General features: G+C 40.7%; 1 protein-coding gene across 6 annotated transcripts in view; it reads right to left on the bottom strand.

The window, feature by feature from the left end:
* Positions 1–20450, bottom strand: part of UBE3A (ubiquitin protein ligase E3A) — a 61161-nt gene extending 40711 nt beyond the window's left edge. For 2 of the 6 annotated variants that reach the window (XM_066176536.1, XM_066176538.1), the window contains exons 1-5: positions 20018–20450; positions 16168–16257; positions 10335–10402; positions 2632–2778; positions 1939–2057 (exon numbers count right to left, since the gene is read on the bottom strand). In XM_066176536.1, the coding sequence (XP_066032633.1) occupies positions 1939–1958 (20 nt within the window). In that variant the 5' untranslated portion in view covers positions 1959–2057; positions 2632–2778; positions 10335–10402; positions 16168–16257; positions 20018–20450. Of the gene's footprint in view, positions 1–1938; positions 2058–2631; positions 2779–10334; positions 10403–16167; positions 16329–20017 lie in introns of those variants that run through there. The other 4 variants (XM_066176540.1, XM_066176539.1, XM_066176537.1 and 1 more) reach the window with 4 other exon arrangements.
* Between the last annotated feature and the right edge of the window lie 3528 nt (positions 20451–23978).

Below are 23978 nucleotides of genomic sequence, written 5' to 3'. Positions count from 1 at the left end.
TAGGCAAGCTGGATACTGTGTGGTGACAGATGAGGCAGAACACAGGAAATTATTTGTTTGCATTTCATTAACTTATAAAATTTAACAGACACTAGGGACAGAATTCTGAACTTCCTATCCAACTAACTTTATACTCACGCTTAAAATGTAAATATCCTTTAACTGGAAAATTGTGTAAAAACTGCCCAATCTCCAAATTTGGGCCCTATTTATTACCTCCAAATTACGTTTCCCTTACTCATTAAATCCAAGATGGACAAGGCAGTTGCTGACAAAAATAATGCTCAGCAGCAAAACAAATAAAAAATTTCCCTTTAACTCTGGTGACCAAAGCAAGACTCTAAATGCTCAGTGAAAATAATCTCAATTTTTTTTTCCCACTAATTCACCTGAGCATGTAAGCATTAGAAGCTGGAACAGTAGAAAGACACGTTTATATTCATACTGGTTAGTTCCTCTATTTACTTCCAGGACTTCTGAAAATGGTAGCAAAATGTCTGGACATTAAGGGCTTTGTGCACTTAAGTCTAGTATTGGGACATACAACACATTGAAGCTTTGGAGAAGAGTAGTGCATTTAGTTGCTATGAAAATGCAAAGGAAATAGTGGTGTTAAAAGAAAAACATCAAGAATACTGCTCACTTTCAGCCTTTAAAATAAACAGCACTATGAAGAATTACAGAAAAAGAGCAGACAGGCATCTAAACTTTGCATGTAAAAAAAGCAGCCTGGTGATCTGCAGTATAGATACGTAAACAGCCAGCAGTATATCCAAAATCTTTTCCTATCCTCATTATTTGTGAGAATATTATCAGGGCTGTAAAGAGACAATACAGTTCAGTGCATGCCACTTAAAAAAAACCCCAAAAATGGTTGCACCTATAAGATAAACAATATAAGAAAAAATACCATCTAGCTGGGTCAAAAAAGGTTTGGTCTTCTAAGGTAAGTGGTTCTGCAGAACACAGGGTAAAAATGCCTTCAGCTTACTGTTTTCTAAAACATGAGCAGACCTACTGTAACTATGATGTGCAGAACTATAAATGGACATATTAACTTGATTTTAAAAGGTTTCAAATGACAATGTAAGCACCTAATAAAATGAGCTTGGAATACTCAGGAAAATGAAGTGGAAGATCAATCTAATCAGAGGAATTGTACTTGTTTGCTGAGAAGCTATTTATTTTGCAATACCCAATTGTTTACAAACAAGATACCTTGTTATTTCCTGTGAGCAGGCAACAGTACTGAAAAACAACTATATAGTACGGCAAGACGTCCTTTCATCATGCTTAAAATCTGAAACAAGAGTTCTGTTCAGAGAAAATCTCAGAGCAAATGCTCTTAAAAATTTCACCTTTGAATTTGATTGTAGATACTGATCACAAGACACCAACTAATCTGAATACTGCAGTATGAGCTCGCAAATTCAAATGGTGGCTCATTTCCAGTAACACAGGGAACAACTTCTGCATTCTAGAAGCCACTCCTTTTACCTCCAGTGTACCCCTCTAGATGAGAAAACTAATGGTATTCAAGCTTAACACACTTTAACATCATCAAGCATCCCAGATAAATACTTGAAAACAAAAACTAAACACATGCTTGAATAAGTATGCTAAACAATTTATACAGAAATTCAGTATGACAGTAAAAACTACCAGAGACTTTTAAGTGATAGTGTTGTTCTTAAGAGGGATATCATGGAGCACCACAGTGCTTGTATTTTTAAAAGCAGGCAAGGACAAACTAAGCAAGCTTTGAAATCACTGTTAGCAGGAGTGTATGTCAACTTTGCCAGCTGACTTATCTTAAACAAACCATGTAACTTAATATTATTAATAAAACTATCTTCAAGCCATACAAATTAAATACCTTAAAATAAACATTATAGCAGAAAAACTCCTGAGAAACAAGCTGATATGTTTTATGCTTACCTTTTACAAGCTGTGGCCATTCGGTGACATCAGGGTGATCACAATTTTGAGTCACTGATCAAAACCGAGTTGTCGCACAAGTCCTGTATCACGCTGGGCTAAGCATAAGCTTAACAATTCTAAATAAGTAAAAAATAATTTCGTTAAAAGTCCTTAAAAATTATTTTCAGCCAATTCTCTAAATAAAAAAATAAAAAGAAGAAAAATATTAATGCTAGGCATTGTTTAATCAGTGAGATTATGACTTACATTCATTTTTTGCATGGCATTCTAACTTCTAGAGTAACTCACTACAGAACAATCAACTGGTAAACTTGAAAATTCAGCAACTTATTTTCAGTCTTTCTAAAAACCCAAAAGCCATACCCATCTCTTGGACCAGTAGAAAACACGCAATATCAAGACCACAAGCATTCAAAGATCTGGAAGTGTGTGCATAAACATGAACTGCAATTTCTAACTACAGTAAAATCTGGTAGATTATTGCTGCTACAACTTGGTTAACATTGTTTCCTAGCAAGGCTCTGTTCACAGGGTAGCAACAAGTAACCTGAACTTTGCTGTGTCAAAAAGAAGTAAGCTATGTAAAAGTTTCAGAGGAGCAACCTTTGCTATCTATGGCAAATCTTTCAGGTTCTTTGCTCCATTTATATCATGTCTCCTCTCCCTTAAATTTTCAAAAGTATATTTTACCTGTCAATTGTTTCCCGTGATCTGGCTCCACTGGTATAAATTGGAGGGTTGGTCCTTTACTTTGTCACGCAGGTGGCAGCCAATGATCACTCAGCAATACTCGTGCCCAGAGCGCCCTGGGACCACCCCAGCTGATTACTTCCATGGCTGAAAAGGAACCAGTTAGTCTCTTACCTACTGCTATTATCTACTCTAAACCAAAGTTAACGGATAAAATATTTCCAAACATAATCCTCAACACTCAATTCATCCCATTCTCTCTCCCCCCACCAAGCTCCTAAGTGCACTGGAGAAAGCCAGAAAAGACAAAAGGCCTCTGAAGGAGAATCAGACGACAAACAGCATTCGCTTTCTGCTAATATAAAGTTTTGATTAAAATTGCAATGTTAATACTGTGCTTAGTAAATAAAAAGTCATCTTACTTTCTCTTAAGGGCAGTAGCTATGAAGACAGACCTCTGTACAGTATCCTGAGAATTTTATTCCTGTGGTAAACCAGACGAAACCCCACATTTGCAGGTTGCCATGCAGCAAAAGCCTCACACAGAATGAAGGTGCACAAAGCTATTGAGGGCACAACCACAGCTCTCTGCAACACCTGCAGACATAACAATCTGGTGCAAATACTAAGAGAGCACATCAGACAGCTTTAAATATTTAGTAAAAAACATTTATTTCTTTACTGCACCTTCTTTTATGCTTCAGTCCAGCCTATCACAACAGTACTGCAGTAAGATCTCAGCATGGCTCATGATTTTCCAACATCTGTCAGAAAAGCTGCCCAGTTTTGCAAATCCACTACAATTTGCCATTCTGGCACAAACTTGGCACAGATGAAAATTTGTCTTAGTTTCAGAATGATGCTTATCAGTTTTATCATTCATTGTGCTAGGTAAAGTTTCATCTGTTGATTTTAATGTCAGTAATATTTGAGTGTTTTCATCATAACACAAGTGTAGTTGACACAAGGAAAGTAAAAAAGAAGTAGGCTACCAAAAATCTCCAAAACAAAACAGATTCTCCAGTACATAGGTGTAAACTGTCAAAGTTTAACTGAGTCAATGCCAGGAATACAGAACAATGATTAAGTCAGTTGGAAAGGTTCCTCATCTGTCAACATTACGGAACAGGGTAAAGATTTTCCATTTAATATTTGCTGGCATCAGCTGTACAGAAAGGCAACACCCAAGATGATGATGCAAAACTAAGAAGGTGTAAAACACTGCTCTGCTTAAGACATTCTGATTAAGACCTGAAAACATCCACTTTCAGGCAAGCCTTAGTTTTGAGGAAACATGCCTATTCTAACACTGCTTCTAGCGCTTTGCCCAACTTTTAGTACACTGGTCAGAGGACAGTGGTATCATCTCTAAAGCCTCATTGGTAAGGAAATCTGCATTCTGTCTGACTACTAGAAGTAGCAGCTCATGTTCTGGAGTGTGCCTGACCAATGACTCCCTACTAGACTTGGTCCTATACGACCCAGACTATTGACAAAAGCTTATTATAGTAGTATTCCATTCAAATGGAAGCATGCTGGAACACCAAGCTGCCATCACCTTAGTAAAACAGTTTTCCTGAGGCTGTTTCACATGGGAGAAGCCATGAACACAACTGACAACAGTGAAGGAGCACATGAAGTGCTGGCACTGGATTCAAACACCACCAGATTTTGGAATGTTAAAAAATATACATTACATTGGCAGCTCCACAGTCATCATCAAGACAAGTTTGTGCCAAGGCCTGATACAGATCCAACTCTGTTAGTCTGATTTACCCCACCACTGAACATAGTATCTATAGCAGTTCTGTGATGGGAGGCAGTGTCTGAACTGTCACACATCTCACTGAGCTGAAGTTAACTCATCTAAGCTTTGTTGTGAAATTTCTATCTACAAACTGAATTTGTCATGGGTCAGAGCTTTGAGTCAGGTAGTTTCGGTACTTCTGATTTGTGGCACAATACCTTAAAACTAGACTAACTGTAACTGTGGTCTAATATTCTCAGGTTTCTTTTCAGCAGCCTAGATGCAAAAACCCTTAATGAATCATTTTTCTCTTTTATCTCCTTCTCATCCTACCTTCCCCACTTATCTTTGCTACCACTCCTGTGGGACAGAAAATGATTGGCAAGGATTCCCCAGCACAGATGAAAGAACTAATTTTTCTAAAACCTTACTCATTCATGCATCAGCAGCGTAGTGTGTGCTGGCAAAGAGACCAGCACGTTGAAACACAGGGTGGGTGGTGATGGAGATTGCCATCAAAGATTTATTCTGAATATATTTCAAAGGACATTTTGACTGCTTGATACAAATAAGGCAGAAACCCCCCCCCCCACCTGGTTAAGAGAGTCAAAAGACTTTCCCTTGATTGGGAAAGGAAAACCACACTGATGAATAAACTAGGATCTTGGAAAACGGTATTAAGAACTGTGAATTGGTCTAAACCAACTGCTTTTCTGTCACAGGAATTTCTCTACAAAAAACCTCCTCTATTTGTAACTTAGCTTACAGAAGATAGAAACAGTAGCCATGGAGCAGATATTTATTCTTATTACTCAAACAAATTTCCCTGGTTCTCACTGTTATGATCAGCATGGCTTACAGTTTAGGCTTTTACAGACACACTGAGCAGCTGAAGGTATGAAAGGAAGTTTGTGCCTGTGGAGTATGCCCAAAAAACCCAAGATGGCTGCCAGGATTTTTGGGACTGGGGCAGGCTCCAGGACAGACACACCTGGGTCTGCCTAGTGACTATTTACTATGGGTAGAATCAACTAGGGCTGCAACAACCCCTACTACAGTTAGCATGACAATAAACAAGGATCCATGTCTTCAAACCATGTATCTGAAGAACTTTGTTACTTGAACTAGTCCTAATCAAAAAGGAACAGGGTAAATAACGTTTATGCAGTGATTTGGAACATCTATTTCTCCAAGATGGTACAGGTGAATATTTTCTTAAAATAAAAACAGATGTTCCTCTCAACTCAAGGAGTTAAACAATGAGTGAAAGAACAAGATGTCAGAAAGCAAGTTCAGATGCATCAAAAGGGGCTAAACCAACTTTGTTGCATAGTTTGATGAAAGATCACAGCACACTTCCTTAAACCGTGAATGTCTACAAGCACAAGGCAGGAAGAGGTCCCCAGCCTCAACATACAGAACCTAAAGCCACACCCTGACTGTAAGTTTTTTCACCAACAAAAAAAAAAAAGAAAAAAGGCAAATAACTTCCAGGCACTGATCACTTATTTGTTACTTACATGCATTCCCTGAACCTGCTACTATCCCTGGATTATTTGATGGTCACCTTCTGTGAGAGCAATGCAATCTGGCAGCTGACACATAGTATCTAAGGTCTAGAAGAACCCCTAGAGGAAGAACACTTCCCTTATTTAAACTGTAACTTCTGATTGACTTATTAAAACAGTGCAACTTGTGGGAAGTGGCAATAGTAAAAATTTAAGTTTGCTTTACAAAGGAATGTTAAGTATCTATCCAAGTAATCTTTGATCCAAATTTAAGATTCTCTTTTTGATCTATGATGAAAATACAGGTGGATTCACTGTACAAGGAAGTACCATGATCCACCTTACCTTTCAGTACCAGAATTTGAGTTGCTTAATTAAATATAACCATCTCTCTCAAGAATGTACCACTAAAGACAGCTTTTGAAGGTCTTCTAGGAGTCCCTCTAAATGCCCCAAGAATGAATCTTATATATATCCAGATTGACTTTGAGTACCTCAATGAAACAATCATATCTACACAGTAAGAAACTGACTCCTAATAGGAGAGTTGGCCTATTATAACTTGAGATTGAATCAAATGTCCTGAAGAATATTCAACAAACCCCTAAATTCAATCTTAATTGTCGTAGGCAGAAGAAAAAAAGAAGTAACGTAATAGGCATGTTTGAGCCTATATTTCTTCATGAAGTTGGAAGGACAAATTACTTTTCTTGCCCGTATGCTATTTCTAATGAACAAAACATAAAATGTTTTCTTCATCTAATTAGTAGGCAAAAATATTACTGATTCTACAGTAAAATAAAACAGCCACTAATACAACCTGATCATATAAATCCCAATGCAGCCAAAAAAGCCCCAAACAAACAGTAATAAGGCCTCTACAAGAATTTTTTTCCCCCGCTGCCTGGTAAACCAAGCAATTCAACTAGTAACAACAATGCAAAATCACATTAGTTAGAAAACCAAACGAACTGGGTTCTATCCTGGAAAATGCCAACCTAAAGTGACTAAAGCAGTCACAACTGATGTACAAACGTACACACGCTCCCATGTAGTACAAAAAGAATGACAGATATGACTCATGAAGGGTCCCAGGAAGAGTGTCTGTTCATCTGCATAAAGTACTTCACACATCTTCCAAACTTAAACCCAGTTCTCCAATTATTCAATATTCTTCAAAGGCGTTCCAGAACTAGTAGAAGAGAGCCACAAAGACAGCATGAAGATAGAAGAAAATGCCTTGTGATTAGACAATGAAAAGAGTTCAAAGTTCATCAAGCCTATCAATACAGATACTGGAAGAAACTAAGACTTCTCATAGCACAAAAAGAATACATAAAGATCTTCCAACTGAAAGAATGCATATAAAATCCCCATGAATAGAAACTGAAGGCCGACAAATTCAAATTATAGCAGGAACACAGCATGCAGGATAATGAGAACAATTAACATTTGAATAAATTATTTGGGATGGGAATCTGAATTTGCTACTATCTTCAAATAAAAGTTAGTGCTACTCTGGAATTTACATTTCAGTAAAAACACAAGTTACTGAGTTTCATAAAGGTAGAATTATGTGCATCTCAATGCAAAGAGATCAAACACATTTACATAAAAGCTCCATCCTATAGTATCTGTACACATACTTTGCCTTGATGTCAGTACTCTCCACTGTATTGGTTTTTGCTGGAATAGAGTTAATTTTCTTCATAGTAGCTAGTGCAGGGCTGTGTTTTGGACTTTTGCTAACATAGGGATGTTCTTGTGATTGCTGAGCAGTGCTTTCACATATTCAAGGCCTTTTTTGCTCTTCACCCCACCAGGGAGGAGGCTGGGGGTGTACAGGGAGTGTGGAGGGCTCACAGCTGGGACAGCTGACTCCAGCTGACCAAGAGACATCCCGTATTATATGGCATCATGCTCAGCATATAAAGTTGAGGGAAGAAGGAAAAAGGGGGAATGTTCAGAGTTCGGGCATTTGTCTTTGCAAGTCACCGTTCCCTATGATGGAGCCCTGCTTTTCTGGAGATGACAGAATATATGCCTGTCCATGGGAAGTGGTGAATGAATTCCTTGTTTTGCTTTGCTTGTGTTTGTAGCTTTTGCTTTACCTATTAAATTATCTTTATCTCAACCCCATGAGTTATCTCACTTTTACTCCTCCAATTCTCTCCCACATCCCACTGTGTGGGTAGTTGAGAGAATGGCTGTTTGGTGTTTAGTTGCCAGCTGGGGTTAAACTGTGATATCCATGAATCACAGAGTAACAGAAAAATATCTAATGTTTGCTCCCATTCCCTCCCCTCAGGCCAAAGCTAGAGGCCTGTGTGTTATTCCCATTTTCTACAACTGCCCCTGCAACTTTGGACTCTAGATTTTGCCTCCGACGTCTGGTTTTGGTCTAATATTTCAGTGAGATGAGATATGTATTTTGTTCACCTTTGAAAAAGCAGGAAAGATCCAAAATTATCTTTAGCTTCTGTGTTTTACACTTAGAGCACAGCTGATTTTTTTTTCTTCCACTACACACACCCCCCTCTGATTTTTTTTGCAGCAGAACCATTTGTTTCCATTTCAGTTATGTTATACCTGTTACTTCAGGCTCCCTCCAAAATGATACAGACTCATGAACAAAAAGTCCCTTCTACACCAGTAGGTGAAATCCAATTACCTATTTAAATGTCTTTTAGTAACTCTTATTTTATTGGCTACTCAACATGTTAAGTTATTTTGCTGTCAGGTAAGTTTTACAGCTTTGCTTCAACTTTACTACTTAAACTTTTAATCCATCTGTCTTTTTGCTTATGCTCTATTTTGATTTCTTTTGCCACCCATCTCTCATGCCTGCCTTCCATTTAAAGCATCTTTCTGTTCACCAAGTTCTTCAACATGTTTGTTTAAATATAATTGATATTAAAACCAAGCTACCATGCAATTCTGTAGCACAACATTCAGCTTTTCTGATGTTCCGTTAGTATTTATTACTCACAATTTGTGGGGAATTAGAGGGGAATTCTTCATCAATTTATGAAGCACATACCATTACAAAGACTCTCTGCATACATACAGTGGCAAGCAGTTAAACATCCAGAAGAAAAGCAGCCAGCAGAAATAAAGGCAATAAAGAAATAATGGCTTAGGTTTGAAGAAGAGCCATCATACACAGAACTGGTATTGACACTGGAGAGCAAGAAGCAGGTGGGTGGTCCCAGTGGTGCTGTGGGTGCAAAAATGAATATACACTACCTGCCAGATGCCTGCTACAGTAAAGGACCAATCTATACAAATCTCTCAGGAACATCTGGATTGTGAAAATGTAACATTGTAGCTTTTTGAGAGACTTACAATTTTTAATCAGTACACACTACAGCTAAAGTCTCAGCTTATAATTAACAGTCTTATTAGAGCCTGTCTGTAGCTTCCTACAAAACAGAACTTAAAAAGACATCAAACAACTCTCCTGCAAATTTGAGATTTCTAAACTTTAAGCATATTTCTAAGTTAATTATCTTGAAAAGAAAAATCCAAACATAAACCCATGGCACAGAAAACTCGGATTAGCTGTTACCTAGCTCATCCCCAGAATTTAAATGGTTAAAAGAGAAAGTACACACATAGCTTAGAAACTGTTATTGAAATAACCACACACAAATCTTGTATACGCGTGAACAGACCTATTTAATATGGCAGAAAAATTGACTTAGTTGTTGTTTTTCTGAATGCATTGATGCTAGAAGCATCAAAAATTTTCTATGTACTAAGTTGCTGAACTACAGAACTTAGAGACACTATAAAGTGGTGCAGTAATACCAGGTACTACCAGAGAACTACACCAGAATTAAGTTAGGAAATGGCAATTAAAATAACTACAAGTTCAAGCCATAATACATGTACATATTTTTAAGCTAGCTGGACATTTAAAAGCCTAGACAAAAAAGAGATACCATGTGCCATGGGCTTATGTTAACACTGCTAATAAAGATTATATTTCTGTATTTCCCACCATTACTGTTTGTAAACTTGACTAACACTGATGATTGTATAAATCTTCTGCAAGTTCTAAACTTATTTTTCAAGTCATATCCTCACTATTAATATGTTCAGTAGCGAATTAAAAAAACCCATACAGCTTTCAGAAACGCACCAGTTCTTATCCAATCCATGGAGAAATAAATGGATGGTAGCAGCATGATGATGAGCTTGTTAAATCAAAAGGGAATTCATCAATGTTATATCATCAGTATTTATCTTCCCCCCAAAAAATCAAATAAGGTAGTTTTATAGAGAATAATGACTAAGTAATAGATATCATAGTTAAATAGGGGAAAAATTAATGTGTGCTTCTTCCTGAATTAATTTTCAACCTTTTTTTAAATCTCAGCAAAGTATAATTATTTGCTCTTACAATTACTTGCATACAAACAATGTAAGTGGAAACATAAACATACCATATCTTTCCAGAGCTGCAGAATCTTGTTCTTTCAAATTCTAAAATGGACTTCTACAGTTCTTGTACCTATAATGCAAAACATTACAATTCAGTTCTTGCACACTGCTCCATACCAATCTGAAGCTCAATACAACTTCAAGACAATACATTCAAAAGTGCGCATTTGATTAGTCACGAGTCTGCAACTACAGGAAACACAGGATCAAAGAATATGTCAGGTCAGAAGGGACCTACAAGGATCATCATACCCAACTCCGCACTCCTCACAGGACTACCTATAACTAAACTGCATGAAATTAAATCACATTTCTCATAAAAAAGCACAACAGAAAAGAATTATTATGTTAGACAAACTACAAAAGCATGAAGCTCATACAAACAGTGTTCCCTATCCTTTCCCCTGCAGTGATGCAACAGAGTCTTACAATTCCATTCATCCAGTTCATTACAAATACCAATTTCCTTTCTCCTTCCCACCCCTTAATTTGTCCTTTATTTTCTTTTCTTTAAGAACAAGCACTTATAATAAGAAAAAAAAAATTAACACTCAAAAGAAGTCACAGATAGAACCAAATCTTTGTTCTGGGTGCATAAAACTGCTGGAGTTCAGTATGCTTTTCAATAAATTCATTTTCAAAGAAGTCATAATTAACAAGGGACTAAAACCTATTTGAAATACTTTCAATAAACACCTAAAGCACAACCAGCTTCAAAGGAAAAGGTGACAGAAACAGACACATATGCATATAACTACAGAAAGACATGGGCTGTTGATCCCCCATCACTGGAGGTGTTCAAACCAAGCTGAATGAGGCTTTCAGTAACCTGGTCTAGTGAAAGGTGTCCCTGCCCATGGAGGAGGTTTTTAACTAGATTTTTCTTTAAGGTTCCCCTACCAACCCAAACCATTCCCTGAATGTATGAAACCAACTAATTACTTTCCAAAAAAGTTAGTAATTTGGCACAGAATATCACATTTTCAGTACTGTGAAGACTGAATACATAATTTCTTGGCTTAAAACTCTACTAAGAACAAACAAATCCAACGCAGCTGATTTAGGCTTATCTCTAGTACAAATCAGGGTTCCCACATAGGAAACCCCGATCTGGTTACCTTAATAGTACATTCAGTTTTATTCTAAAAGACGTCAAACCAGCAAGAAATCATTTAGTGTCAGGAGCCAAATTCTTTATCAGGAAACTGAAATGGGGTGATCCTGGACCAGTTTTAAAACTAAAGCTCCAAGCACTAACAATGTGAGCATACTTTTTTGTATTTAAAAAAAAAAAAAAAAAAAAAAAAAAAAAAAAGTTATATAGGGTACTGTACAAGTTTTGTGGGGGAAAAAAACAAAACAAAAACCCAAACCAACAACCCCCCCCCCCCCCCGTGCTATTTCAACAAACAATTCTACCAATAATGTAGTTTTATGTACAGTTAGGATTACTGTATTAATGATATGCAACTGCTTCAATAAAACTTTACTACCATTCTGGAAAAAAAAGAAGAAAAATTTATCTGAACAACATGAGACAGTAACTATGATTTTCCCGTTTGTAAGAAGCACTTCCACTCCATATCCACAGCAGAAATCCAAAATACCTTATATTCTACTAAAGAATCATTCTTCATTCAAAGTGGTGCCATTAGACAAATTCAATTAAAAGTACTCTGACAAATGCAACCAATATTTTCACACCTTGTGTTGCAGGACTTCCAGATTCAATGTATATATTGCTCCTGTACAGACATAGAGCAGTGTCATCTGCATTTAATTCCCTCATTCTCCTCTAAGATACAAAAGCACAAATTTTCAGTGTGCACAGAGTAGGAGGACAGCACCAAGTACAGCATGAGAAAGTATGGCAAATATATCTACCAGGGATCTTACGATTATTGCCTGGCAATAGAGACAAAAAAAAAAAAAAAAAAAAGGTTCCAAACAGAACTGGAGCTATGGAGCAGCACAGGACCATACAACTGAGAGAGGAAACAAGACCACAATGGAGGAGATGTAGACAGGTTATTTGCATAATAACACACAGCTAAAGAAGTGCAAATCCAACAACACAAAACTGAAGTTCCTGGACTTCCAGTTTTTCTCCTTCAGTCTGTCCCCATCAGCCACCACTAAGGCAGAACAGAGTTCAGCAGTTTACCAAGTCTAAAGTCTACATTTGCTCAAAGGCTACATGACAACACAAAAGGAAGTAAGACCCTGTAATGTTCATCTAAAAGGAACGAAAATGATTTAATGAAGTCAGGTGTACTTCAACATGCACCTTCAGTACACTTAATTAGCACTAAGTCACATCTGGCTAAAAAAATGCAAATAACAATGTGACTAAAAGCTTGGCCAACATTATTGCTTCCACTCCACATTAAAAAAAAAACTTGACCAATCATATGACTAGAGCCAAAAAAGCTGCTTGTTTACAACTATGTCATACATTTTCAGTAAGAAAAGGAGACTTCAAGGCACACTGAATTATATTAAGAGAGTAAAGCACTGAATTAACCACGCTGCAGCATACAGAATTACAAAATATTTAAGAAATCAATTATAAATTACAAAAAAAATTTTGCAACTCTCATGTGTGGCTTTATAAGAGATATCACAAAGTCATCTCTATCAGGTGCTTGGATTATGTTTTCCACTTGTGGTTTTGAGTTGTTGTGTTTGTCTGGTTTTATCCAGTAACTGGAATACAACAGGAATAGAAAAAAAAACTCTGAGAGCACTACCCTAAAGAAAAAATACCTAGCATTATAAATTTTCTGACACAATTTCAAATATCTAAGTTCAATTAAGAATAATTTTCTTCCACAACTAACATTCTTAACAGTAAGCAAAAATCACATTAGCCAAATAAAAAAACAAGTATTCAAACATCCTTCTTTCAATCAGATATTTGGGTTATAGAAATTATGCAAATGGAGTATTTTTCACAACCTTACTATGGAAAGGGCTCAGTCTTTGCAAGCAAGAAATACCAAGGTTTCACAGAAGTGATCCACTCTCTTGGGAGCCCTCTTGTCCTTGAAATCTGATGGGATTTGCAGGTTGTGTGGACTCTTTAGTATGTATTTCTATTGGCTACAATAAGGAAGTTTTGCTTCACCAGCTGAAACACAAGGTGTTGCTACTCAGCCAGTGTACACCAGTATACCTTGGAGTTTCTAAAAATAAACCTGGGTGTACACTCATAGTAAAACACAATATTCACCAGCAAAACTTTGGACATGAGATTTCACTATGAAAAAACATGCAATCTTTATCTGAATATAGCTATAGAAATAAGAAAAATGAAAAATGGTATTGGCAGAAATTCTGAGGTAGTGACAGACCTGTTCAGTATTATCTAGCTTTGCAAAAGTTTGTTTCTTTTAAGAAAATGGCAAATACCACATCGTAAAATGAAAATATTTAAAGCAATAGTTAGCTGAAACATACAACCAACCATAATGCAAAAGCAAAACTCCTCTACAACTATGATAGCCTCTCTTGAAGTACTTTGACCTATGTCCCATTTGAGAAGTTCAGTTCCGGTAAGAGCCACTCCACCACCCGCTAACAGCCCAAGCCTGCTGAACTGCAGCTGCTCCAACCTGGGTCCCAGGGAGCATACCAGAGCAGGAGTACACAAGCACTGCCACAGCCTGGCTGCCTGGACAAGCCTGGCATCTCTCAGTGCCTTGCAAGCTTGGCAACACAAGACAGATCACTCTTGTACCTCCCCTGCACACAGCTCCTAAGGGTAAGGGAGAGAGTGTCGACCATCCTGACCTCATTTCATCAATTTCTTTGGTGTAATGATTATCAAGGAAGTATTAATAAGTCCTAAAAGCGGTCTGACAAAGGAAGCAAAGGGCATGGTCTTCTCTATGGAGAGATGAACTAGCTTCACACCTAGAACTCTAGCTTGGTCAGAAGTCCTGTCACAGTCCTCACACAACACCAGAAAGAAATGCAAACAACATGGACTAATCATTGCCAGACCATTATGCAACAACCACCAAACCCAAACAGACATTCTGTAATTTTCTGCTTGTGATCCTACCAATCCACAGGCCACCAAGATCAAATTTCCTTAGGGTTTCAAACCACTCTTTAGATTTTGATACTTAAATTTTGTCTTTAGCTGTTTACGTTACAGCTTTGACATTCTGTCACATGAGGAAGGAACATGAAGGCACATAGAGGACAGGAAGATTTGAGACAGTCAGCATGGCTTCACCAAGGGCAAGTCCTGCTGGACCAACCTAGTGGCCTCCCATGACAGACTGACTGCATCAGTGGACAAGGGAACAGCTACTGATGTCATCAATTTGGACTTCTGTAAGGCCTTTGGTCCCCCCACAACACCCTTCACCCTAAACTGGAGATATAATGGATGGACTCTTTGGTGGATGAGGAATTGGTCGGGTGGTTGCACAGAGAGAGAAGTGGTCAATGGCGTAATGTTCAGATGGACATCAATGACAAGAGGTATCCCTCAGGGGTCCCTACTGAGACTATTGCTTAGTAGCTTCATTAATGACAGACAGTGGGACTAAATGTACCCTCAGGAAACCTGCAAACAATACTGAGCTGTGTGGTGTGGCTGATATGCCTGAGGAATGGAATGCCATCCAGAGAGATCTGGACAAGACTGAGAAGTGGGCACATGGGAACCTCAACCAATGAGGCCAAGTGCAAGATCCTGAACCTGGGCTGGGACAGCCCCCGGTTTCAATACAGGCTGGGGGATGAAGGAATTAGCAGCAGAAGTGATTACAGAAGAACTTGGAGTTCCTGGTTGTTAGAAGGCCAGCCCTGTCCCAGCAATGTGTGCTTGCAGTCCAGAATGTATCCTTGGCTGCCACAAGAGCAGCACGGCCAGCAGGCCGAGGGAGACCAACCAGTCTGCCCTTCTACTCCTCTGAGACCCCACCTGGAGAGCTGCATCCAGCTCTGGAATCCTCAGCACGCAACAGACACGGACTCGTTGGAGCAAGTCCAGAGGAGGGCCACAGAAACGATCAGTGGGCTGGAGCAGCCCTCCTATGAAGAAAGGCTGAAAGAGTTGGTATTGTTCAGCCTGAAGAAGAGAAGGATCTGGAGAGACCTGTTTGCCTTTGTTTAGTACTGAAGAGGAGCTTACAAGACAGAGGAGGACAGACTTTTCAAAAGGGCCTGCTATGACAGGAGGTAATGGCTTTTAATTAAAAGACAGTAGATTAAGACTAGATGTAAGAAAGTAATTTTATACAATGAGGGTGGTAAAACACTGGAACAGATTGCCCAGAGGTAGGAGATGCCCCATCCCTGGAAACATACAAAGTCAAGCTGGACAGGGCTCTTAGCAACCTGATCTATTTGAAAATGTCCCTGCTTATTGCAGAGGAATTTGGACTAGATGACATTTAAAGGTCCCTTCCAACCTAAACTATTCAAAGTCTGTGGAAAAAAAAAAAAAAAGTAATGCACTCCATATCAAGCAGTCAAGTGGTACATCAGTTCAAATTGTCCTATACCCACCACCACTGTAATCCACCTCTGAGTGAGTTCACTTTCTGCCATACCATGTAAGATAAACATGATTCTCAGAAGTAAATTATGTTAGTACGCAGAGTTTAAAGTTATTTGAATGGATGCAAACCGCAATGCTTTTCAATGAAAAGTACTGGGACAGCTACATACTGTGAATGCCCTTTTCAAGCCATCAGATTAAAAAAAAAATAAATTCAAAGCTCTGCTTTGCTAACTAGAAGTTTCTCTAAAAAACATATATACTTCTGTTCTAAGGAAATGCAAGTAGCTTCAAAAGAAGCAGATCACTCCTCTTACCTAAGAAAGTGAAGTGAGGGTCCAGAAGGAAGCCACCCATTTAGTTCCACTCAGCTGAACAACTGCAGCTTCTCCTAATTCTTCACCACTCTGTAAAACATGGGTAAAGAACCATGCAGGACGGTAACGGAAAGAGTATTGGTAAAGACTGACTTCCACCCCCTTCCTCCATTCAGCAGTTTGCATAATACAGGGAAGCAGGCTCAACCTATTAAAGTAAGTAAGAAGTAGTTAATGCTTCCTTTAAGAGATTCATTCATAAGAGTATTTGTTAGACAGAACTATGATAATATTTAATTTATAATGTAATTTTGCACCCAGCAAGTTGTTTTGTCAATAAGCTCTATCCCTCCTAACCACAGGAAGGTGTGGCTATTCAAAAATAGCAATTTAAAGTGCTATTTAGTCAGGTGTTACACTGCCAAACCTGAATCCTGGATATCAACATTATTTGATTTTCATATAATTCCTATGAAGTTATTTTCCTGAAGAAGTGTGTCACCAGCTGGTATAGTTGCTGAAGTGGTGCTTTGTTGCAAAATGTTACCTTTAGACCGTATTTGCTGACTTTCTGGTAACCAACCAGACACGTCATACACATTACTATTCCTATGAACCAGCGTTCTTTTCAAACTTTCATTCATGGGTAACACAGCCTTAAGAGGCTATCAGGCACTGCCTGTTAATACAAGAAGTTAAAGCAGTAAATGTTAGGGTCAAAGTATTTAAGGTGATAAAATTCACTTCAAACATGAGATTTGCTCACTGCTGTGCTCACCACCTATTTAGCACAGCTTACAGAACTTCTGTGAGGGAGTAATTTTTTTTTTTTTTTTAGAAAGTAAACAATGTACTCTAGATTTTTTCATTACAGACTCTGATAGCAAATGTATTACTCTCCCCCTTCCAGGTACAAATCAGAATTTGATTAGTGACAGAAAACCTTTTAACACTGCTCCTCTAAAAAATTCACAGTTACCTTAAATACACTGGATCCTTCAGAAAAATTGTAAAACACATCTCCTGTGTTTAAAAATCAATATCAATTAATTAATTAAAGTAAAGACTTGGCCCACACTACCAGAAAGGAAGACTCTTGCTGGAAATGAGATTTATGCCTACATATTTTATGAATTCTGTTCCCTTTTCCCTCAATTGCATGTTCTATTTTTAAGAATGAATGGCTTTCATCTTCAGGTGTATGAGTAAACTGGTGTGGGGAGGGAGAAAGACATTTCCTGCATATAAAAGACGATGAATTCTCTCTGGACATTTGCTAAGTAAACTAAAACTAAAACTAACAGAGGGAGAAAAAAAAAATCTTTCCTGCACAGCAAAAATTAGGATGATGCATATTTACAAAACCATAAAAACTGAATTAATTCCACGATAAGTGCCATATCATGTACTATGCTATTTACTGTTTATATAAAATGTTACATGTTAAAACATGTTCATAACTTAAAACTTAACTCAAAGGTATTTCCACCCCCATTATTTATCTGGTTAAGCAGTACCTGTGAATTCCAAGAACTAATGAAGAATATGTCAACAAAGGACATGATCATAATGAAACAAGCATGATTTTGTACTCTATGTGCTGGGTCATGGTGGTACACATGACATTTTAGATTTTCAAAAGAGAAGTTAAATGATATGAAAAAGAATCTGGTTTATTTTCTCAAGTTGGTTAAAACAATCAGGGACAAATTCCAGGTGCTCCAACAGGGACTCCAACAGGCTGAGAAAATCCCTGGATTTATTCAACATATACACACAGTTTCCAACTCCATTCACAAAAAGAATCATCGTTCGCATGTTTTTAAACAGCAGTAGCAATTAAAAAAAAGAGAAAAGACCAGAAGTCTTGTTTGTTATTACAAAAAGATCAAACCTACACAACTTTAGAGTTCTGAAGAGGACTTGGACTGAGAAATCTAGGCTTTAAAACACACTGCAGTTCAAGCCTGACTTTTTTTACAAAGTCACAGAACCATACCCTGAAATAAACCCTAACAAGTCATTCAAAAACATTCATTTTGGTATCTAGCTTGGTGCTTTTATTTCTATATTCTTGGGAGATGCTCAGGACACTCCAATGAGAAGAAATACCAAACACCTCTAATAAACAAAATGAACTTCTTAATTCCAGCAGGAAAATGCTACATTAAATAGCAAACTTTTAAGAGTGGAATGGAAGGTATTTGTAAAAGAGAGATGAAGCATATGTAATATCATACAGAAATAATTTCAATTAAAAGTATCAGCTCTGTAAGTAGTGGATTAGGTTTTCTTTCATTATTTATCTGTACTGAGTTGACAGAATGACACTGCACTACAAACTGCATCTGGTTTAAAAGACAAACATATTATAGTTTTCTCTGCATATCCATATCAATTTAGCAATACACATTTCATACTTTCAATTCAACACACTCAAACTGAGTTTTGCAATATTTTCAAATTTCTAAAAGCTACTTTCAACTGTTTCCACAATGAAAGGGCACAACTATTCAGAGCCAATATGTAAACCAAGCAGTTTGTGAGAACTATAAGCACATTTTCTAGCAGTTTTCATTCTTATCAAATAGTACACCTCTCACTGTCTCCATCATTTCCCTCTCCCCCCATCACAAGTGTCTAACAACACACGACAACTCAGAGCATGCCTTTTTCCTTCCCAGGGAATCTCTCTAACTGGATGCTATTTGCATGAATTAGGAACTTAATCTTATCTTTTAGACCTCTCCCTTTCAAACCAGTCAGCTAGTCAAAAAAAAAAAAAAAAAAAAAAAAAAAAAAAAAAAAAAAAAAAGAGAGAGAGAAAGAAGAGAAGATAAATTGACAGTACAATCACGCAGGTCTTACTTTGTTAAAAAATCAAAGCTAAACAGAGGTACAAATTTTCCACTGAGAAACTTTCTGCTAGACGTGCAAGAAGCATGGTAAAACCACTCTGAGAAGCTGATTTCTCACAGGGCTTCAGGTTTGCTGACTCCTGTTGAAGCAGGTAAGTTTCCATACAGACAGAGGGACCATCCCTTCAGTGATGTGTAATACACACGCTTAGTTCCAGAATTAGACCAACACATCACACAGAAGGAAACATAAACAAGTATTTCCATTAACTGGAGAAATAACTACAAGTCTACAAATTATAGGTTCTTGTTACTTAAAGGAGAACTGTGAAACATATTTTGTTTCTTAAGCAGTAGTAACTTCTGAACGACCACAACGCATTATCTTAGACATCTGATTTACAAATCAACAATGTACTATAACATCCCTTAACAGAAATACTGTAGGTATGCTTAAAAACTGAAGCCCAGAAAGTCCTGCAGTCAGGAGCGACAGATCACATGCATCAGCAAGGCAGCCTGCTCACAGGTTCAGATCCAATCCTCAGACTGGACAGAAGGTAACACAAGCAAGTGATCAGACCCACTTGGTCAAACAGGCCTTGACCACTAGTTAAGAGACCCTAGCAGTACTTCCCACTCCGGCAGCCGGCCGCGCCAGCGGCACCGAGCCGTCCCATGCCCGCAGCAGCCCCCAAGAGCAGCCCCCAAACCGGGAAACTGAGGTGGGGGCAGGCTGGGTTCACCCAAGGTCGCCCAGCGAGCCCGGTCTCCCCGGGGGGACGGGAGAAGCTCGGCCCACCCGCCAGCCCGGCCTTCCCGGGGCGGCCCCGCACCCCTGAGTCTCAGGGCGCGGAGGGAGAGGACCCCCGGGGCTGCCGCCTTCCCCTCCCCGGCGCGGGGGAGCTGGCAGGGCCGCCTCCCTCCCCTTCAGGGCCAGCGTGAGCCGGGCGCCATCCTCGCTCCCGGCCCTGCGCAGCGCCCACACCGACCTGGGCACCTCGGCTGCTGCTCCCGGGCGCTCCCGCCGCCGCTGCCGCCCGGGCTCATGCGGGGGCCGCGCCGCACTCGGGGCCGGGCCGCGGCCGAGGAGGAGGCGCCGCCGCTGCTGCTGCTGCCGGTGCCGCGGCCTGGCGGGGCGGGGAAGAAGAGGCGGGCGGACGAGCCGGGCCGGGCGGGCGCGTCTCCTCCTCCTGCTCCTGTGTCGGCCGGGCCGCGCTCAGCGCGACTCCCGCACCTCCATCTTGGGACAACGCGGATGTCGGCGCGGCGCAGGCTCGGGGCGCGCGGGGGGGGCGCGCGGGAAGGAAGGAGGGAGAGAAGGAGGGAGGACCGGCCGTGTCCCGGCGTGCAGCGCGGGCGGGGGCGAGGCGAGGCGGCGGCGGCGGCGCGCTACCCACCGCGGGCAACCATAGAGAGCTGCCCGGCCGCGCCTTCCGGCCGTGGGCACTCGCGGCGGCGCCCGGCGGAAGAGCGGAGCCGAGGCGGCGCCTGCGCGTCCGTGCGCGCGAGGCGGGGGCCGCCATGTTGGAAGAGGGCAGCGCGGGGCCGAGGTGCGGGGTGCCGCGCCGGGCGGGCAGGTGGGCGGGGCTGGGGATTGCGCATGCGCCCGCGCAGGGTGCGGGAGGCGGGCTGCGGGCGGGGCGGTGTGAGGGGAACAGGGGAGTGGGTGCCCGGGTATCCCTTACATACACATACACGTACGTACACATATATGCACACGTACGGAGACACAGGCACGCACATATACGTATACACGAACACACACAAATATAAACACGCACACATGGGTGCACTCGCATGCAGACGGGTGCACGTGGGTGCACAGACACAGGTGCCCAGCCTCACACACAGCCCTGGAGGCCGGCGGGCAGCTCATGGCCTGGTGGCACAGCAAGGGCCCATCGCTGCTGTGGGCAAGGAGAGTGACCGCCACCAGCTCTGAGTCCCTCGGGCAGGTCCCCACCAGAGTCCAGCCTGTCCAGCAGGCTCCATGGCAGCCCGCCCAGGGTTTATCGCGTTTAATCTGGGCAGGGAGCCATGGCCAGCTGGCAGAAGGGAGCAGTGGAAGGGGAGCGGCCGATGACCTCTGGAAAGGAGCCCATGCTGGAGCCATGTGTCAGCCAAGGCATGAGAAGACAGGCAGTGCCAGGCCTGGCCAGCCCCGTCGTGTCTGGTCCCGCCCAGGCAAGGGAGGAGAGGACGCGGAGACCGAGAGCTGGGTGACCCGTAGGTATAAAGGCATGGGGACGGTGTTGCTGTCCCAGCCTGCGGCGCTGGGCAGAGAGCCACCACGGTGTAAATTTAGGTCATCAAATGCCTGGTGTTATTCAAACCTAGCACCCTGGGGGGCACAGAGGGCAGAGCTGGCTGGTGGGGCTGGAAGGGTCGGAGACTGGGACCCGAGGATGCAGCCCGAAGGGTGGGCAACAAACCCTCTGGTCCTGTGCCACCCTGCGTGACACCTGGCTCTGTCCTCTGCCCCATGTATGATTTTTCCACTGTCTCTCGTGTCATTCCTTTCCTTCCCCTACCTACTCCCAGGCCTAGACGTTGCAAGTACACTTTTTGTGTGATGCTAAAAGCACGAGTAAAAATTATATGTTTGGCGGATGAATGTTAAGAACAGTTTGATCAAGTAATTTTAAAACTGGGCAATGCATGCAAAATTTTACTTTTTTGGATACTAGCAGTTTTAAGCTTTAAATATGTGGAGCTATGAGTATAGAGGGGGAGAAGGAGTAAGTAGGAGAAAAAAAAGGAGAATAGATCTGGCTCTTTGACATTATCCCTTAATAAAGGCAATTAAATAGAGGTATTTCTATCCTGGTAGAGTATGTGTTTTTTTGTTTTGTTTCAAAAAATATAGACTAGAAATATGAGTAGTTCTCAAATGTTAGAATAAGCTGTTAAAATCATAAGCACTAATTCTCTAAAGTAGGATATTAAAGCCAGGTTCTGGGCTAGGGAGTAGGTGTTTAAGAGGATGTCTTCTTGGACACAATTTTGCAAGACCTATTGTGTTAGATGCAGGGTAATAGCTGGTAAGACCAGTGGACTCAAAGGCATTACTACAAGCCAGTGCAGAGGGTCCTGGTACTTGCAGAGGACATGGTGGGCAGATGTATCATTGAAATATTAAGACTGAATGAAGTATTCTTGTACTTCAGTGTGGTCTGAAAGTAGGGTACATTGCTGTGTTCGGATGGACACTGGTAATCATCTAAAAATAATCACTGGCCAGAACACAGCCTTCTGCATCTGGAGGCTCTCTCCCACATAGTAGCAAAACCTGCCAACTTTCATGTATAAAAATTTCACATTCAGGCCAAAGTTTATTGTGCCATGATCTTTCCTGTTACCGCAGAAGTAGTAATATTGAAAAAAACTGTGTCTGGAAAAATGCACTGGCTTGCTGCTTTTCCCTTGATCTGTTGCAGAGTGAACATATCCAGTCCTTATCTCCTGCTTGACTGTAAGGATGCTATGGAGAAGCATGTCACAAGCTGGGTCCAAGTAAACATCTTCTGCTCTCTTCTTATTACAGAGCATTTTCTTCTCAGCTTAGGTTGGCCAGGCCTCATTTGCTTTTAGTATATCCATGCTGGCTGTTCCCAATCTGGAAGTTCTTGCTTTTAATATGTCTGGAAGTAATCTCCCAGACTTTCAGGGGAAGCTACTCAGCTGTATCCTCCTTGATGTCCGTAGCTCAGATCCCTGCAGCCCTTGGGGACCTCTCATGAACACTGTGATTATTGAGAGATGGCAGAAGGTGGCCTCACAGTGACATTGGCCAGCTCTGTTTGTGTCATCACTTGCCATCTGATCCCATGAGCTTACCTATGCCCAGTTTACCTAAGTAGTCTCTGACTTCATGCTCCTCATCCGGGAACAGCATCTTTCTCCCTCAAGCTTTGCTACTCTCCGTAAGGATCTGGGAGCTCCAAGACTATGCCATGCCAGCAGTGATGGCACTGATGTACTCTTTTCTGTATCCCATGCTGCTGTTGTTCTGTCCCCTTAAGGAGCAGTGCCATCATTTCCTTAGTCCTCTTTTTGCTGCTGATGTACTTATTGATGCTCTTATTTGTCCTTCACATCTCTCACCTGTTTCAACTCCAGTTTAACTCCAGCCTTCACAATTTTATCCCTGCATACTCAGGTGATGATACCAAAGACCTACCTGGAATTTACGGCAGTCAATCACTGCATGGAAGCTGTCTCCATAACTTTTATCGGGACATTGGGTCACCTTCTTATTTCCTTATAGCAGAAAAGACCAGTCTCCAAGATAGGAACACAATTGATTTAAATGATGATGGTGTTTTGGAAACCCTCTGTGTTTCCAAACAGTAGCTGACACTTTTTTTGGTTTTTTGGCCATTGGAGACCATCAATTGCATTTTTGTCCGTGGATTGCAATCCTGAGATCTTGTCCCATGTTAGTATAGTTCATAACCCATCTCTGCTCTGAGGTAATATACTTTAGATGTGTCACACATTTTCTTCTGAAGAAACCACTGCAATTACAAGGAAGGGGCAGATGATAATGGCCAGGGGAAATGTGGAGGATGGATCAAGCTGATGTGGATGCTGGTGGTTATTTATTGCACCGGCTAGATGCAGAGGTAGGAGAAGGAGACTTTTCTGAAAAGGACACATGAGTCAAAAGACTCACCTTTCCTTCTGTTTTGAGATGTGGGACAAATCACATTGGCAGTGGACAGGTGAATAATGATATATTAAGGAATATACCCCAAACTAATTGCAGTATATTGCAGTATAGCAGTGTTGCACAGATGACCAAGCTGCATGATGGATTTTCTTTTGATTCTGCTGTGGACAAGTTGCCATTTTGGGGGAAATACTAGATCACTTTTAGGTTTTTTAGCATGTGCTTGGGGCTTCCTTTTTTACTTTGAGGTAGTGTGACTAGCAGTAGACTAACTGTGG

Source organism: Chamaea fasciata, unplaced genomic scaffold (assembly GCF_029207755.1).
Source record: "Chamaea fasciata isolate MVZ Bird 193981 ecotype frontalis unplaced genomic scaffold, bChaFas1.0.hap1 SCAF_2, whole genome shotgun sequence".
NCBI classification, from domain to species: domain Eukaryota; kingdom Metazoa; phylum Chordata; class Aves; order Passeriformes; family Sylviidae; genus Chamaea; species Chamaea fasciata.
This window is presented reverse-complemented; position numbering and strand designations above follow the sequence as displayed.